The 17,758-nt window shown below is 44.9% G+C and overlaps 2 protein-coding genes across 2 annotated transcripts; both read left to right on the top strand.

Annotated features, from left to right (window-relative positions):
- Positions 1–1,233: 1,233 nt before the first annotated feature.
- Positions 1,234–2,564, top strand: mc2r (melanocortin 2 receptor). The gene has a single exon (XM_071395201.1). It carries the CDS (start codon positions 1,361–1,363, stop codon positions 2,276–2,278), a length of 918 nt encoding a protein of 305 aa, XP_071251302.1. The 5' UTR covers positions 1,234–1,360; the 3' UTR covers positions 2,279–2,564.
- A 7,974-nt stretch (positions 2,565–10,538) lies between these two features.
- LOC139572829 (uncharacterized protein C18orf19 homolog B-like) lies at positions 10,539–16,004 on the top strand. Its single transcript, XM_071395626.1, has 5 exons — positions 10,539–10,695; positions 11,315–11,349; positions 11,506–11,980; positions 13,161–13,272; positions 14,415–16,004. Coding segments are annotated over exons 1-5 (1,164 nt in total). The 5' UTR covers positions 10,539–10,693; the 3' UTR covers positions 14,955–16,004.
- Positions 16,005–17,758: the final 1,754 nt, after the last annotated feature.

The following is a 17,758-nucleotide window of genomic DNA, read 5'->3' as shown; positions in this document are numbered from 1 at the left end:
TGGACGTTATTCTGAAACACCCTGTTCTGTTCTGATCTGGATGTTACTCTGAAACACCCTGTTCTGATCTGATCTGGACGTTATTCTGAAACACCCTGTTCTGATCTATTCTGAAACACCCTGTTCTGTTCTGATCTGGACGTTATTCTGAAACACCCTGTTCTGTTCTGATCTGGACGTTACTCTGAAACACCCTGTTCTGATCTGGACGTTACTCTGAAACACCCTGTTCTGTTCTGGACGTTACTCTGAAACACCCTGTTCTGATCTGATCTGGACGTTACTCTGAAACACCCTGTTCTGATCTGATCTGGACGTTACTCTGAAACACCCTGTTCTGTTCTGGATGTTACTCTGAAACACCCTGTTCTGTTCTGATCTGGACGTTATTCTGAAACACCCTGTTCTGATCTGGACGTTATTCTGAAACACCCTGTTCTGATCTGATCTGGACGTTACTCTGAAACACCCTGTTCTGATCTGATCTGGACGTTACTCTGAAACACCCTGTTCTGATCTGATCTGGACGTTACTCTGAAACACCCTGTTCTGTTCTGGATGTTACTCTGAAACACCCTGTTCTGATCTGATCTGGATGTTACTCTGAAACACCCTGTTCTGATCTGGACGTTACTCTGAAACACCCTGTTGTGATCTGGACGTTACTCTGAAACACCCTGTTCTGATCTGATCTGGACGTTACTCTGAAACACCCTGTTGTGATCTGGACGTTACTCTGAAACACCCTGTTCTGATCTGATCTGGATGTTACTCTGAAACACCCTGTTCTGATCTGGACGTTACTCTGAAACACCCTGTTCTGTTCTGATCTGGACGTTACTCTGAAACACCCTGTTCTGATCTGGACGTTACTCTGAAACACCCTGTTGTGATCTGGACGTTACTCTGAAACACCCTGTTCTGCTCTGATCTGGATGTTACTCTGAAACACCCTGTTCTGATCTGGACGTTACTCTGAAACACCCTGTTCTGTTCTGATCTGGACGTTACTCTGAAACACCCTGTTCTGATCTGATCTGGATGTTACTCTGAAACACCCTGTTCTGATCTGGACGTTACTCTGAAACACCCTGTTCTGATCTGGATGTTACTCTGAAACACCCTGTTCTGATCTGATCTGGACGTTACTCTGAAACACCCTGTTCTGATCTGATCTGGACGTTATTCTGAAACACCCTGTTCTGATCTATTCTGAAACACCCTGTTCTGTTCTGATCTGGACGTTACTCTGAAACACCCTGTTCTGATCTATTCTAAAACACCCTGTTCTGATCTATTCTGAAATACCCTGATCCGATCTACTGTGGACGTTGCTCTGACACTGTCTGTGGTCTCCATAATGAATGATGGCTCAGTTCTCCCCTCCAACCACACAGACTGTCAGGTGGTGAAGGTCCCCCACCTGGCGTTCTTCGTGTTGGGTATGGTGTCTCTCAGTGAGAACCTGTTGGTGGTGGTGGCCGTGGTGCGCAACAAGAACCTCCACTCCCCGATGTACATGTTTATCTGTAGCCTGGCCACGTTCAACACCATCTCCTCCCTCTCCAAGACCTGGGAGACCCTGATGATGGTGTTCAGCGATGTCGGACACCTGGACTCCCGAGGGGACTCCGTCCGGAGGGTGGACGACATCATAGACGCACTGCTCTGCATGTCCTTTATCGGTTGTATCTGTAGCTTCCTGGCCATCGCCGTGGACCGCTACGTCACCATCTTCCACGCGCTGCGCTACCACAACATCATGACCATGAGGCGAGCCGCCGCCGCCTTGGCGGGGATCTGGGCGCTGTGCGGCGTCGCCGGGACGGTCATGGTGGCATTCTGTGATGCCACGGTCATCAAGATCCTTTTCATCGTGCTCTTCCTCATCTCGCTGCTCCTCATCCTCTTCCTCTACGTCCACATGTTCCTGCTGGCTCGGTCCCACGCCAGGAAGATTGCGGCGCTGCCCGGGAGTGCCATGCCGCACCGCAGCCTCCGGGGGGCGCTCACGCTCACCATGCTATTCGGTGTGTTTGTTGTGTGCTGGGCACCTTTCTTCCTCCATCTCCTCCTCCTCATGGTGTGTGTAGAGAACCCCTACTGTGAGTGCTACCGCTCTCTGTTCCAGCTGAATTTGGTTCTGCTGATGAGTCACGCTGTGATAGACCCGGCCATCTACGCCTTCCGCAGCGCAGAGCTACGACACACCTTCAGGAAGATGCTGCTCTGCTCAGACTCACGACTCTGCTACGAGGTCAAAGCTCTGTTCCACTGAGGGGCTTTGGCTGCACCACTCTGCTACGAGGTCAAAGCTCTGTTCCACTGAGGGGCTTTGGCTGTACCCTATTCCCTAGATAATGCACAACTTTCCACCGGAGTGTTTGACCCCGTGGGTAGGGCACTATATGGTAGGGCACTATATGGGGAATAGGGCCTTGGTTAAAGGTAGGGCACTATATGGGGAATAGGGCCTTGGTTAAAGGTAGGGCCCTATATGGGGAATAGGGCCTTGGTTAAAGGTAGTTCCCTATATGGGGAATAGGGCCTTGGTTAAAGGTAGGGCACTATATGGGGAATAGGGCCTTGGTTAAAGGTAGGGCCCTATATGGGGAATAGGGCCTTGGTTAAAGGTAGAGCACTATATGGGGAATAGGGCCTTGGTTTAAGGTAGGGCACTATATGGGGAATAGGGCCTTGGTTAAAGGTAGGGCCCTATATGGGGAATAGGGCCTTGGTTAAAGGTAGTTCCCTATATGGGGAATGGGGCCTTGGTTAAAGGTAGAGCACTATATGGGGAATAGGGCCTTGGTTTAAGGTAGGGCACTATATGGGGAATAGGGCCTTGGTTAAAGGTAGGGCCCTATATGGGGAATAGGACCTTGGTTAAAGGTAGGGCACTATATGGGGAATAGGGCCTTGGTTAAAGGTAGGGCACTATATGGGGAATAGGGCCTTGGTTAAAGGTAGAGCACTATATGGGGAATAGGGCCTTGGTTAAAGGTAGGGCACTATATGGGGAATAGGGCCTTGGTTAAAGGTAGGGCCCTATATGGGGAATAGGGCCTTGGTTAAAGGTAGAGCACTATATGGGGAATAGGGCCTTGGTTTAAGGTAGGGCACTATATGGGGAATAGGGCCTTGGTTAAAGGTAGGGCCCTATATGGGGAATAGGGCCTTGGTTAAAGGTAGGGCACTATATGGGGAATAGGGCCTTGGTTAAAGGTAGGGCACTATATGGGGAATAGGGCCTTGGTTAAAGGTAGAGCACTATATGTGGAATAGGGCCTTGGTTAAAGGTAGGGCACTATATGGGGAATTACCCCATAATGACAAAGCAAAACAGGTTTTTTGAAATGTTTGCACATTTATAACAAATAAAAAAAAGAAATACCTTATTTACATAAGTATTCAGACCCTTTGCTATGAGACTTGAAATTGAGCTCAGGTGCATTTGGAAAGCCACACCTGTCTATATAAGGTCCCGTAGTTGACAGTGCATGTCAGAGCAAAAACCATGTCAAAGAAAGTGTCCGTAGAGCTTCGAGACAGGATTGTGTTGAGGCACATGTCTGGGGAAGGGTACCAAAACATGTCTGCAGCATTGAAGGTCCCCAAGAACACAGTGTCCTCCATCATTCTTAAATGGAACAAGTTTGGAACCACCAAGACTCTTCCTAGAGCTGGCTGCCTTGCCAAACAGAGCAATCGGGGAGAAAGGCCTTGTTCAAGGAGGTGACCAAGAACCCAATGGTCACACTGACAGTGTGGAGATGGGAGAACCTTCCAGAAGGACAACCATCTCTGCAGCACTCCACCAATCAGTCCTTTATTGTAGAGTGGCCAGACGGATGCCACTCCTCAGTAAAAGGCACATGACAGCCCACTTGGAGTTTGCCAAAAGGCACCTAAAAGACTGTCTGGCTGAATAACCGATTGGCAAACCTACTGCAAATTGAGAAATCATGTGACTAAACGGAACAAAAGGAAGAAGAAACTATACTAAAAAAACAAAGACAAATTATATAAAGAATGACAGTAAAAAGCTTTGGAACACCTTAAATGAAATTTTGGGCAAAAAGTCAAACTCAACTCATTGAATTAGATGGCTCATTCATCACAAAACCCACTGATATTGCCAACTACTTGAATGATTTTTTTAATTGGCAAGATTAGCAAACTTAGGCATGACATTCGGCCAAAAGCCGAACCTCCACATCCAAGTAAAACTGACCAAAATATGAAAGACAAGCATTGTAATTTTGAATTCCGTAAAGTGAGTGTGGAAGAGGTGAAAAAACTATTGAAAAGCCACCGGGGTCTGATAACTTGGATGGAAAATTACTGAGGATAATAGCAGACGATATTGCCACTTCTATTTGCCATATCTTCAATCTAAGCTTACAAAAAAGTGTGTGCCCTCAGGTCTGGATGGAAGCAAAAGTCATTCCGCTATCCATAGCAAATCACCCTTTACTGGCTCAAATAGCCGACCAATCCGCCTGTTACCAACCCTTCGTAAACTTTTGGGAAAATGTGTGTTTGACCAGATACAATGCTATTTTACAGTAAATAAATGAACAACAGATTTACAGCACGCTGATAGGGAAGGACATTCAACATGCACACCACTTACACAAATGACTGATGATTGGCTGAGAGAAAGTGATGATAAAAGATTTTGGGAGCTGTTTTGTTAGACTTCAGTGCGGCTTTTGTCATTATCGATTATAGTCTAGCTTTACACCCCCTGCTATATTGTGGATAAAGAGTTATCTGTCTAACAGAATACAGAGAGGGTTCTTTAATGGAAGCCTCTCCAACATAATCCAGGTAGAATCAGGAATTCCCCAGGGCAGCTGTCTAGGCCACTTACTGGTAGAATCAGGAATTCCCCAGGGCAGCTGTCTAGGCCCCTTACTTTTTTCAATCTTTACTAATGACATGCTGTCTGTCTGATTAAATGTCAAGACATGATGATCTAAAGGCTTTCATAACAAAGACTACATGCAGCGGTGTATTTAACGAGACTGATAATATACTTCTTTAAAATTATTGCAGTGACTCATGGGTCGTTCCACCAAATGAGTGCCTTTTGCGTCCCTTTGATATTTCAAGTGGGAAATTGTCCACCGAATATTGAATTTTAAAAGCTTAAAATATTAAATGAAGTGGCCTTTAATATTGACCATTCAATAAATCACATTTATAAAGGCTGCTACAGTGCCAAAATGTATAATTTTTATATCTCTCTGTCAACCCTTTGTCACTTCTAGGAAGATTCTAACCCACTTAATCCTCTTTACGTGAACAGAACTCTCGTTTTAATATGGTGGAAATATTCCTTTTTTAATATAAAAAATTGTCTGGTGTTTGGCCATTGTCTGGTGTTTGGCCATTATCTGGTGTTTGGCCATTGTCTGGTGTTTGGCCATTGTCTGGTGTTTAAAGCCATTGTCTGGTGTTTGGCCATTGTCTGGTGTTTAAAGCCATTGTCTGGTGTTTGGCCATTGTCTGGTGTTAAGCCATTGTCTGGTGTTTGGCCATTATCTGGTGTTTGGCCATTATCTGGTGTTTGGCCATTGTCTGGTGTTTAAAGCCATTGTCTGGTGTTTAAAGCCATTGTCTGGTGTTTAAAGCCATTGTCTGGTGTTTGGCCATTGTCTGGTGTTAAGCCATTGTCTGGTGTTAAGCCATTGTCTGGTGTTTGGCCATTATCTGGTGTTTGGCCATTGTCTGGTGTTTAAAGCCATTGTCTGGTGTTTAAAGCCATTGTCTGATGTTTGGCCATTATCTGGTGTTTGGCCATTGTCTGGTGTTTGGCCATTGTTTGGTGTATGGCCATTGTCTGGTGTATGGCCATTGTCTGGTGTTTGGCCATTGTCTGGTGGTTGACCATTGTCTGGTGTATGGCCATTGTCTGGTGTTTGGCCATTATCTGGTGTTTGGCCATTATCTGGTGATTGGCCATTGTCTGGTGTTTGGCCATTATCTGGTGTTTGGCCATTGTCTGATGTTTGGCCATTGTCTGGTGTTAGGCCATTGTCTGGTGGTTGACCATTGTCTGGTGGTTGGCCATTGTCTGGTGTTTGGCCATTGTTAACCCTGTTACCCATAGATGGACAGGCCAGAAATGTTTAAACAATGTATTTTTTGGGGGTGAAGCTTGCATTCAGTTGCCCCTCCCTGTTGCACACAACAAACCTCCATTCCCCTGTCACAAGGGGATTGATGACTGATTTAGGATGAGATCGTCAACCCATCAATATAAAGTAGATCACTTATGATCATTCTGTTGCCATTGTCTATATTATTTAATGTCAGCTGGTAGTGCTTCACCACCTCAGCCCTGCCCCAGCCCACTGTCTATATTATTTAATGTCAGCTGGTAGTGCTTCGCCACCTCAGCCCTGCCCCAGCCCACTGTCTATATTATTTAATGCCAGCTGGTTGAGCTTCGCCACCTCAGCCCTGCCCCAGCCCACTGTCGTCATAGGGGACCATGAGAGGCAACCATTACCACAAAGTTATTCTATTCTACAGAGGGAGTTTTCACCTCATCCAATGTGCAAAAGGCTAAATAGCTCTGGTTCCCAGCTGTCCACTGTAAACCACAGAAGAGTCTCACACAATATTGGCCTTTATTTTAAGAAAGCGATACCACCATCTGTTGGTAGCACTGCAGGCTGGTAGTCTACTGTGAATAACCACATCACAGGTGTGAGTTCCACAGTTCACATATTTATTAAGGACCTGTGGTTGGACGTGGTAAAGTTGAAATGGTTATTTATTAAGGACTTGTGGTTGGACGTGGTAAAGTTGAATTGGTTATTTATTAAGGACTTGTGGTTGGACGTGGTAAAGTTGGATTGGTTATTTATTAAGGACTTGTGGTTGGACGTGGTAAAGTTGAAATGGTTATTTATTAAGGACTTGTGGTTGGACGTGGTAAAGTTGAATTGGTTATTAAGGACTTGTGGTTGGACGTGGTAAAGTTGGATTGGTTATTTATTAAGGACTTGTGGTTGGACGTGGTAAAGTTGGATTGGTTATTTATTAAGGACTTGTGGTTGGACGTGGTAAAGTTGGATTGGTTAATTATTAAGGACTTGTGGTTGGACGTGGTAAAGTTGGATTGGTTATTTATTAAGGACTTGTGGTTGGACGTGGTAAAGTTGGATTGGTTAATTATTAAGGACTTGTGGTTGGACGTGGTAAAGGTGGATTGGTTAATTATTAAGGACCTGTGGTTGGACGTGGTAAAGTTGGATTGGTTAATTATTAAGGACTTGTGGTTGGACGTGGTAAAGGTGGATTGGTTAATTATTAAGGACCTGTGGTTGGACGTGGTAAAGTTGGATTGGTTAATTATTAAGGACTTGTGGTTGGACGTGGTAAAGGTGGATTGGTTATTAAGGACCTGTGGTTGGACGTGGTAAAGTTGGATTGGTTAATTATTAAGGACCTGTGGTTGGACGTGGTAAAGGTGGATTGGTTATTTATTAAGGACTTGTGGTTGGACGTGGTAAAGGTGGATTGGTTATTAAGGACCTGTGGTTGGACGTGGTAAAGTTGGATTGGTTAATTATTAAGGACCTGTGGTTGGACGTGGTAAAGGTGGATTGGTTATTTATTAAGGACTTGTGGTTGGACGTGGTAAAGGTGGATTGGTTATTAAGGACCTGTGGTTGGACGTGGTAAAGTTGGATTGGTTATTTATTAAGGACTTGTGGTTGGACGTGGTAAAGTTGGATTGGTTAATTATTAAGGACTTGTGGTTGGACGTGGTAAAGGTGGATTGGTTATTAAGGACCTGTGGTTGGACGTGGTAAAGTTGGATTGGTTAATTATTAAGGACCTGTGGTTGGACGTGGTAAAGGTGGATTGGTTATTTATTAAGGACTTGTGGTTGGACGTGGTAAAGGTGGATTGGTTATTAAGGACCTGTGGTTGGACGTGGTAAAGTTGGATTGGTTAATTATTAAGGACCTGTGGTTGGACGTGGTAAAGGTGGATTGGTTATTTATTAAGGACTTGTGGTTGGACGTGGTAAAGGTGGATTGGTTATTAAGGACCTGTGGTTGGACGTGGTAAAGTTGGATTGGTTATTTATTAAGGACTTGTGGTTGGACGTGGTAAAGTTGGATTGGTTATTTATTAAGGACTTGTGGTTGGACGTGGTAAAGTTGGATTGGTTATTTATTAAGGACTTGTGGTTGGACGTGGTAAAGTTGGATTGGTTATTTATTAAGGACTAGTGGTTGGATGTGGTAAAGTTGGATTGGTTATTTATTAAGGACTTGTGGTTCGGCGTGGTAAAGGTGGTGTGTGGTTCTGCAACAGGGCAGACATGATAAGCAGGTTGCAGGTAAAGGTGAAGGTAAAGGTGACAAGGATAAATCTATTAAACCAATACATCTCAAATAAGGAAAATAAGGAAATTACGTGACATCTCAACGTAATGATTAACTAAAATATACATGAAAATAGGAAACAAACGACCTCTTAACTTGGAAGCAAACAACAAAGACTTACAAAACTACACCACTGAGTATAACAGGGTAAATCTGCAACTATAGCTACACATCTTCCTTTAGACTTTTCCTTTGTCTAATGGCTGGAAGGCCTCATCATAAATAGTATTTAGTGGGTTACCTCTCTCTCTGCTGGACATAATACATTCCTATGGGATTTTAACTCAGCACAGCCAGAAGAGGACTGGCCACCCCTCATAGCCTGGTTCCTCTCTTGGTTTCTTCCTAGGTTCTGGCCTTTCTAGGGAGTTTTTCCTAGCCACCGTGCTTCTACACCTGCATTGCTTGCTGTTTGGGGTTTTAGGCTGGGTTTCTGTACAGCACTTTGAGATATCAGCTGATGTAATAAGGGCTTTATAAATACATTTGATTTGATTTGACCTAAAGTGACGTGTACAGGGCAGGTTTCCTGTAATTTGTATTAAAATTTACACAAAAAAATATGTCATTATATGTCATTGCAATCTGTAAACTTCAGGGAACACCAATGTGTATATATATATTACTTTTTAGAGTGTTTACGTGTAAACTATTGGAACTAGCCACGAAAACATTTACAAAAAGCAGTAATTTGGCACTCGCTTTCACCATTTTCTACTAAACGTTTAAAGGATATGTATATATGGCATTTTGGGGCCTTTTGATCATTTTTTTTTACATGACCCCCTCAAACATTTAAAGTCATCATTGGGCCGTATGTACCAATTATGTGTGGAGATATGGCCAAGTGAATCTAGTCCAATATGACCCCCTGCAGCTGAATGGCCGCCATATTGGAAATGGCCGCCAGGGGGTAATGGACTAAATCTGTGATGGCACTACAGCCAAAAAATACTTCCTTTAGACATGCCCCAGCTGTGTGTGAAATGTGGTGGCTCTATCAGAAAGTCCACAATTCTTTCCGTAGCTGCTAGACTATGGTCAAAATGACCTCAATATGACCCCCGTAAGGTCTTCCCAGACAGCACACATACATCTCGCCGACGTCGGCTCGATGTATACATTATACATTGGGCTGATGTAGTATGGAGAGCGTTGGCACATTGGCAAGATGACGTCACCATTAGATCATATTTGCCCTTCAGCCGCTGTTTGGTCGACGCACGTCAAAGCTGCTAAGTTATACTGGTGTAACAGTATAACTTTACGTCGTCCCCTCGCCCCGACACGGGCGCGAACCAGGGACCCTCTGCACACATCAACAACTGACACCCACGAAGCGTCGTTACCCATCGCTCCACAAAAGCCGCGGCCTTTGCAGAGCAAGGGGCAACACTACATCTAGGTTTCAGAGCAAGTGACGTAACTGATTGAAACGCTACTAGCACGTACCCGCTAACTAGCTAGCCATTTCACATCCGTTACACTGGCAATAATTTAAAAAAACAATATGCTTTACATTCAGCAGACACCACTTACATTAGTGAGTGCATACATTTATGTACTTTTTATTTGTTCATACTTCACCCCCGTGGGAATCAAACCCACAACCTTGGTATTACAAGCACCATGCGCTACCACCTGAGATACAGGGGACTATACCTAGACTATAAGTGATTTTGTTTGTGGGTAAAATGAAGAGAGACCATTCAAGTTAATGTCAAGTTTATTCGGCTTTTGCTATACCATCAAGTTGTTTTAAAAGATCTGCAGCACAGAGACGAGAGAAACAAGGAACAGAGAAACATCACATTGAATATAAGAGAGAATGTGCAGTTAGTTCCATAAAGACGGACTTAAGGTTTTATTACAGACTAAGTGCAGTGAATATGTGATGACTATATTTACAAAATAAAAAGGTAACATTTGAGTGTTAGTGTACCAAGTTTGATACTTGCAACAGAAAGTGGAACGATCTTTGGGTATATTTGGTTGTTATCCGCTGGACTAGAGGTTTGTATCTCTTTCATAGAAATGGAAATTCTGACCGAAAGGTTTTAGGCATTTCGGGAAGTGTTGTTTTTACCCAGTTTACAGACACCAAATCTCGCGACAAATGAACTAGGAATCCCATGATGCATTGCGCGGCCCGAGGACACGCGGATCCCCTCTATCTCTGCTGTAAGGTCTTCTACTGACCGGACGGTCATTCTATGTACTTATGGCTCATACAACTACAGAAAACACTTTTGACTGGATCAAACACCTCTTGAATTTCAATGTATGTATTCCGTTACGTGTGAGCTTTGTCACGTAGTTTTACAACTTCCCGAAAAATGTAAACAACTACTTTGCCAAGTGTCGGCTAGCTAACTTAGCTAGCAAGCAAAACAACCCGAGTTGGCTTTCTGTCAGAATCAGGCATTAGCCAGACAACTAACGTTAGCTAACCATATCTAAAACTGGCCCGTGTTTACACTGGGTTGTTCTGGAAGCTTTATAAGTGAAGGAAGTTTGCCGTCCTCCAGACCCCCCCCCAATGTCAACCACACAGAAGCCACTGCGTATGTGACAGCTAGCCAGACAGCTAGCTCTAGAAAGATAACTAGATGTTTTGCAAGTTCTGTAGTGAACCTTTGCACATGTAACTTGGCTAGATAGCCACTTAGCTAGCTGACTAGCTACTTACTATAGTTGGCTTGCTAGCTATTTTTTTTATTTGCCTTGTTAGCTATATATCCGAACATGGCTGTGTGTAGCTAGTAAACGTAGTTAAACCAGAACTTTGGTTGTTTTGCTGAGAATCATCCACAGTAGTGTCCACTGGATTAGTCTGTTGTGGCTAACTTCTGTGCTTAGATTGTGTTTATAATATTTTTATTTGGACGTTTTCATTTCAGGTGCTGGATTAATGGTTGTCCTACTCTAGTTGGAGGTATGTTTTGGTATTATGTCTTATCATACCATCAGATACGTTTCTTCACTCTGATTATAACGTTTCCTAACTTAATATATACTTATCAACATAAATGATTACTCCTCTTGTAATTGATAGTCATTTGTAAACTCTGATGATGTGTGCTGTCTGCAGCCTCTGTGGTCAAACGTCTCAGGGAGGAGGAGATGCATCGTGTTCTGTCCCAGGGTGCATTGCGGCAGATGGCCTACGTGCGGTCCGTGGTCGTGGGCCTGTCGGTGTGTGAGGCTCGCCTGGCCGTGTCGGTGTGTATTGTAGGCCGCCTGCCCACCGGGCCCGTCCAGCGTTGGGTCAGTACCTCAGCCTTTAACAGGGCAGTGGAACGGCCCAAGCTCCAACCGGAGGACCAGGACCCACCCGGCCTGGCTGGAACAGAGCCCGTCTACGGGGCAGACTCCTCCAAGCTGCCTGTGGAGGCCCTGCCGGAGGCCCCGCCGGAGGCCCCAGAGATAGACCCTCTGCAGGACAAGTCCATTGGTCTGGTCCAGAGATTCAAGAAGACCTTTAAGCAGTACGGGAAGGTGATGATACCTGTCCATCTCCTGACCTCCAGCGTCTGGTTCGGGACCTTCTACTACGCTGCTATGCAGTGAGTCACCTGTCTGGTCTAATCTCCCTGGGGATTCCATTATATGTGGGGCTAGGACAGTCAATTAGTCTGACATAATGTGGGGCTAGGACAGTCAATTAGTCTGACATAATGTGGCGCTAGGACAGTCAATTAGTCTGACATAATGTGGGGCTAGGACAGTCAATTAGTCTGACAATGTGGGGCTAGGACAGTCAATTAGTCTGACAATGTGGGGCTAGGACAGTCAATTAGTCTGACATAATGTGGGGCTAGGACATTCAATTAGTCTGACATAATGTGGGGCGATGACAGTCAATTAGTCTGACAATGTGGGGCTAGGACAGTCAATTAGTCTGACATAATGTGGGGCTAGGACAGTCAATTAGTCTGACATAATGTGGGGCTAGGACAGTCAATTAGTCTGACATAATGTGGGGCTAGGACAGTCAATTAGTCTGACATAATGTGGCGCTAGGACAGTCAATTAGTCTGACATAATGTGGGGCTAGGACAGTCAATTAGTCTGACAATGTGGGGCTAGGACAGTCAATTAGTCTGACAATGTGGGGCTAGGACAGTCAATTAGTCTGACAATGTGGGGCTAGGACAGTCAATTAGTCTGACATAATGTGGGGCGATGACAGTCAATTAGTCTGACATAATGTGGGGCGATGACAGTCAATTAGTCTGACATAATGTGGGGCTAGGACAGTCAATTAGTCTGACATAATGTGGGGCTAGGACAGTCAATTAGTCTGACATAATGTGGGGCTAGGACAGTCAATTAGTCTGACATAATGTGGGGCGATGACAGTCAATTAGTCTGACATAATGTGGGGCGATGACAGTCAATTAGTCTGACAATGTGGGGCTAGGACAGTCAATTAGTCTGACAATGTGGGGCTAGGACAGTCAATTAGTCTGACAATGTGGGGCGATGACAGTCAATTAGTCTGACATAATGTGGCGCTAGGACAGTCAATTAGTCTGACATAATGTGGAGCGATGACAGTCAATTAGTCTGACTTGTTTTTTCCCCAGTCGAACGTCTGTCTGCCACGGTCATGTGACTCACTGTTTTATAGAAGCTAACCGTTTTGGTGAGCAGGGTGGTGTACCTAATAAACTGGCCACTGAGTGTTTCACGGGAAGGCGCAGTATCTGGCCTTAGTTAATAACCTCACTGTGTATTTCACAGGGGAGTGAATGTGGTGCCTTTTCTGGAGTTTATTGGTTTACCAGAGAAGATTGTTGGTCTGCTGAATCACTCTTCTGGTGGCTACGCCCTCACTGCCTACGCCATGTACAAGGTAAGATAACTCACTGCCTACGCCATGTACAAGGTAAGATAACTCACTGCCTACGCCTTGTACAAGGTAAGATAACTCACTGCCTACGCCATGTACAAGGTAAGATAACTCACTGCCTACGCCATGTACAAGGTAAGATAACTCACTGCCTACGCCATGTACAAGGTAAGATAGCTCACTGCCTACGCCATGTACAAGGTAAGATAACTCACTGCCTACGCCATGTACAAGGTAAGATAACTCACGGACTATGACTTGTACAAGGTAAGATAACTCACTGCCTACGCCATGTACAAGGTAAGATAGCTCACTGCCTACGCCATGTACAAGGTAAGATAACTCACTGCCTACGCCTTGTACATGGTAAGAATACTCACTGCCTACGCCTTGTACAAGGTAAGATAACTCACTGCCTACGCCTTGTACAAGGTAAGATAACTCACTGCCTACGCCATGTACAAGGTAAGATAACTCACTGCCTACGCCTTGTACAAGGTAAGATAACTCACTGCCTACGCCATGTACAAGGTAAGATAACTCACTGCCTACGCCATGTACAAGGTAAGATAACTCACTGCCTACGCCATGTACAAGGTAAGATAACTCACTGCCTACGCCATGTACAAGGTAAGATAACTCACTGCCTACGCCTTGTACATGGTAAGAATACTCACTGCCTACGCCTTGTACAAGGTAAGATAACTCACTGCCTACGCCTTGTACAAGGTAAGATAACTCACTGCCTACGCCATGTACAAGGTAAGATAACTCACGGACTATGACTTGTACAAGGTAAGATAACTCACTGCCTACGCCATGTACAAGGTAAGATAACTCACGGACTATGACTTGTACAAGATAAGATAACTCACTGCCTACGCCTTGTACAAGGTAAGATAACTCACTGCCTACGCCATGTACAAGGTAAGATAACTCACGGACTATGACTTGTATAAGATAACTCACTGCCTACGCCTTGTACAAGGTAAGAATACTCACGGACTATGACTTGTACAAGGTAAAAGGACTTGTACATACGACGCCCTGTTCAGGGTGAGCAGAAATACTCAGATTGCAACATCAGCTTCAATTCACTTGTCTCTACTGAATTTGATGGCTTTCTTTATCCTGATTTCCTTCAGATTGCAACACCTGCCAGATACACAGTGACTCTGGGTGGGACGTCCTTCTCAGTGCAGTACCTCCGTAAACACGGCTACTTCTCTACCCCGCCGCCTGTCAAAGACTACCTGCAGGACCGGATGGAAGAGACCAGGGAGAAACTCACAGAGAAAATGGAGGAGACTAAGGAACTGTTCTCTGAAAAAATGGAGGAAACTAAAGAACTACTCTCGGGGAAAATGGAAGATACGAAAGAACGATTGTCTGGTATTTCCGAAAAGATGGAGGAGACGAAAGAACGTCTCTCTGGAAAGATGGAGGAGACGAAAGAACGTTTCTCTGGAAAGATGGAGGAGACGAAAGAACGTTTCTCTGGAAAGGTGGAGGAGACGAAAGAACGTCTCTCTGGAAAGATGGAGGAGACGAAAGAACGTTTCTCTGGAAAGATGGGGGAGACGAAAGAACGTTTCTCTGGAAAGATGGGGGAGACTAAAGACATGTTCTCTGATAAACTACAGGAAACCAAAGACAAAGTATCTTACCGAAAGAAGCTAGATTAGTCTTGTTTACAAGTGGTTGTGAATAAACACACGTTTGGTGTCTTCAATGTGGTTGGGGTCAAAGACAGAATTAAGGCACGTATTATGAACCTGTTGAGAGACGAATGAGTCCAGACACTGTCCTTCTGCCATCCTGACTGCCCCAGCTAGTACCATTATACCTGCTATAAGGAGGAGGCATTTCTCAGTTCTATTAGAATACACTGAGGAGCATTTATGAATTCTGGGTATGAAACAAACTTCCTGTTCAATTCAACATCGTCCATCAAAGCCTCATTGAGGCTGTAACTGCTTGTGTGTCTTTCAATCACGTTTTCTAATGTCTTTTTTTATCCAATACCCAAAGTTTAATATATTGTGTATTATTTTTGTGTTCCTAATGTCTAATCAACTGAGAATTGTGCCTATAATAGGAAGTGTGATTAGAGAAGTCGGTTGATTGGTTCCTTAAAGGGATTCTTCTGGATGTTGGCAATGAGGCCCTTTATCTACTTCCACAGAGTCAGATGTTGACAATGAGGCCCTTTATCTACTTCCACAGAGTCAGATGTTGGTAATGAGGCCCTTTATCTACTTCCACAGAGTCAGATGTTGACAATGAGGCCCTTTATCTACTTCCACAGAGTCAGATGTTGACAATGAGGCCCTTTATCTACTTCCACAGAGTCAGATGTTGGTAATGAGGCCCTTTATCTACTTCCACAGAGTCAGATGTTGACAATGAGGCCCTTTATCTACTTCCACAGAGTCAGATGTTGACAATGAGGCCCTTTATCTACTGCCACAGAGTCAGATGTTGACAATGAGGCCCTTTATCTACTTCCACAGAGTCAGATGAACTCATGGCCAAAATCCAGAAGTATCCTTCTAAGTTGCTCCGTGGATATTACAGAAATATAAAGCCGAAATGCAATAGAATGAAAACCCACAGTCTGAACAGAGGGGTGTTGGGTACTGTAGTACCAGTTATTGGACTGTTACTGTCATTTAAAATCATGTCTGGTATGATCACAATTTACAATAAAGCAGAATATTGAGCTTCTAAACATCGTTCAGGTTCCTGTCTTCATTCCATGTTCTGAGTACTGTACTATGGAACGGTTCACTCCAAAATCATGTTTGGAATTGAAAGCCCAACAACTGATTACCAGCAGCCTTGATAAAGGCTAAAGCTGTCGCTTTCAAGGCGAGAGACACTAATCCCTGACGCTTATTAGAAATCCTGCTACGCCGTCAAACAGTCAAGACGTCAATACAGGACGAAGATCGGAAGCATACCATGCCGGCTCTGACGCTCGTCGGATGTGGCAGGGCTTACAAACTATCACAGATTACAGAGGGAAACAGCTGCGAGCTGCCCAGTGACGCGAGCCTACCATACGAGCTAAATCCGCATTGAGGAAAGCAACACTGAACCATACATGAGAGCACCAGCTGTTCCGAACGACTGTGTGATCTTGCTCACCATAGCCAATGTGAGTAAGACCTTGGAACAGGTTAACATTCACAAGGCCGCGCTAACATCTGGCAAGTGTCTTCACTGACCTCTCCCTGACCCAGTCTGTAATACATACGTTTCAAGCAGACCACCATAGTACCTGTGCCCAAGAACGCCAAGGTATCGCGTCTAAATGATTATCATCCCGTAGCACTCACATCTGTAGCCATAAAATGCTTTGAAAGGCTGGTCATGGCTCACATCCACACCATCATCCCAGACACCCCGGACGCACTCCAATTTGCATACCGCCCCAACAGATCCACATAGGATGCAATCTATTGCTGTCCACACTGCCCTTTTCCACCTGGACAAGAGAAACCCCTACGAGAGAATGTTGTTCATTGACTACAGCTCAGCATTCAACACCATAGTGCCCTCCAAGCTCATTACTAAGCTCAGGACCCTGTGACTGAACACCTCCATCTGCAACTGGATCCTGGACTTCCTGACGGGCCGCCCTCAGGTGGTGAGGGTAGGCACCAACACATCGGCCACGCTGACCCCCAACACAGGGGTGTGTGCTTAGTCCCCTCCTGTACTCCCTGTTCACCCTTGACTGCGTGGCCGCGCACGACTCCAACACAATTATTACGTTTGCGGACGACACAACGGTGGTAGGCCTGATCACCGACAACGAGGAGACAGCCTATAGGGAGGAGGTCAGAGACATGGCAGTGTGGTGCCAGGACAACAACCTCTTCCTCAACGTCAGCAACGTCAGCAAGACAACCGCTGACCGTGGACTACAGGAAATGGAAGGCCAAGTCCGCCCCCATCCACATCGACAAGGCTGTAGTAGAGCGGGTCGAGAGCTTCAAGTGTATATAGCCATGTTATTACCTCGTACCCCTGCACATTGACTCAGTACTGGTACCCAGTGTATATAGCCATGTTATCATTGACTCTGTTCTGGTACCCAGTGTATATAGCCAAGTTATCATTACTCAGTATTGGTACCCAGTGTATATAGCCATGTTATTACCTGGTACCCCTGCCCATTGACCCAGTACTGGTACCCAGTGTATATAGCCATGTTATCATTGACCCAGTACTGGTACCCAGTGTATATAGCCATGTTATCATTGACTCAGAACTGGTATCCCTTGTATATAGCCATGTTATTACCTGGTACCCCTGCCCATTGACCCAGTACTGGTACCCAGTGTATATAGCCATGTTATCATTGACCCAGTACTGGTACCCAGTGTATATAGCCATGTTATCATTGACTCAGAACTGGTATCCCTTGTATATAGCCATGTTATTACCTGGTACCCCTGCCCATTGACCCAGTACTGGTACC

Source organism: Salvelinus alpinus, chromosome 4 (assembly GCF_045679555.1).
Source record: "Salvelinus alpinus chromosome 4, SLU_Salpinus.1, whole genome shotgun sequence".
Taxonomy (NCBI): domain Eukaryota; kingdom Metazoa; phylum Chordata; class Actinopteri; order Salmoniformes; family Salmonidae; genus Salvelinus; species Salvelinus alpinus.
This window is presented reverse-complemented; position numbering and strand designations above follow the sequence as displayed.

What these genes read in the sequence shown, in the direction of transcription:
- mc2r (XM_071395201.1), top strand. Translation starts at nt 1,361, where the DNA reads ATGAATGATGGCTCAGTTCTCCCCTCCAACCACACAGACTGTCAGGTG.
- LOC139572829 (XM_071395626.1), top strand. An exon ending in TTGTCCTACTCTAGTTGGAG is followed by an intron (nt 11,350 to 11,505) that starts GTATGTTTTGGT and finishes TGCTGTCTGCAG; the next exon opens with CCTCTGTGGTCAAACGTCTC. An exon ending in TTCTACTACGCTGCTATGCA is followed by an intron (nt 11,981 to 13,160) that starts GTGAGTCACCTG and finishes TGTATTTCACAG; the next exon opens with GGGAGTGAATGTGGTGCCTT.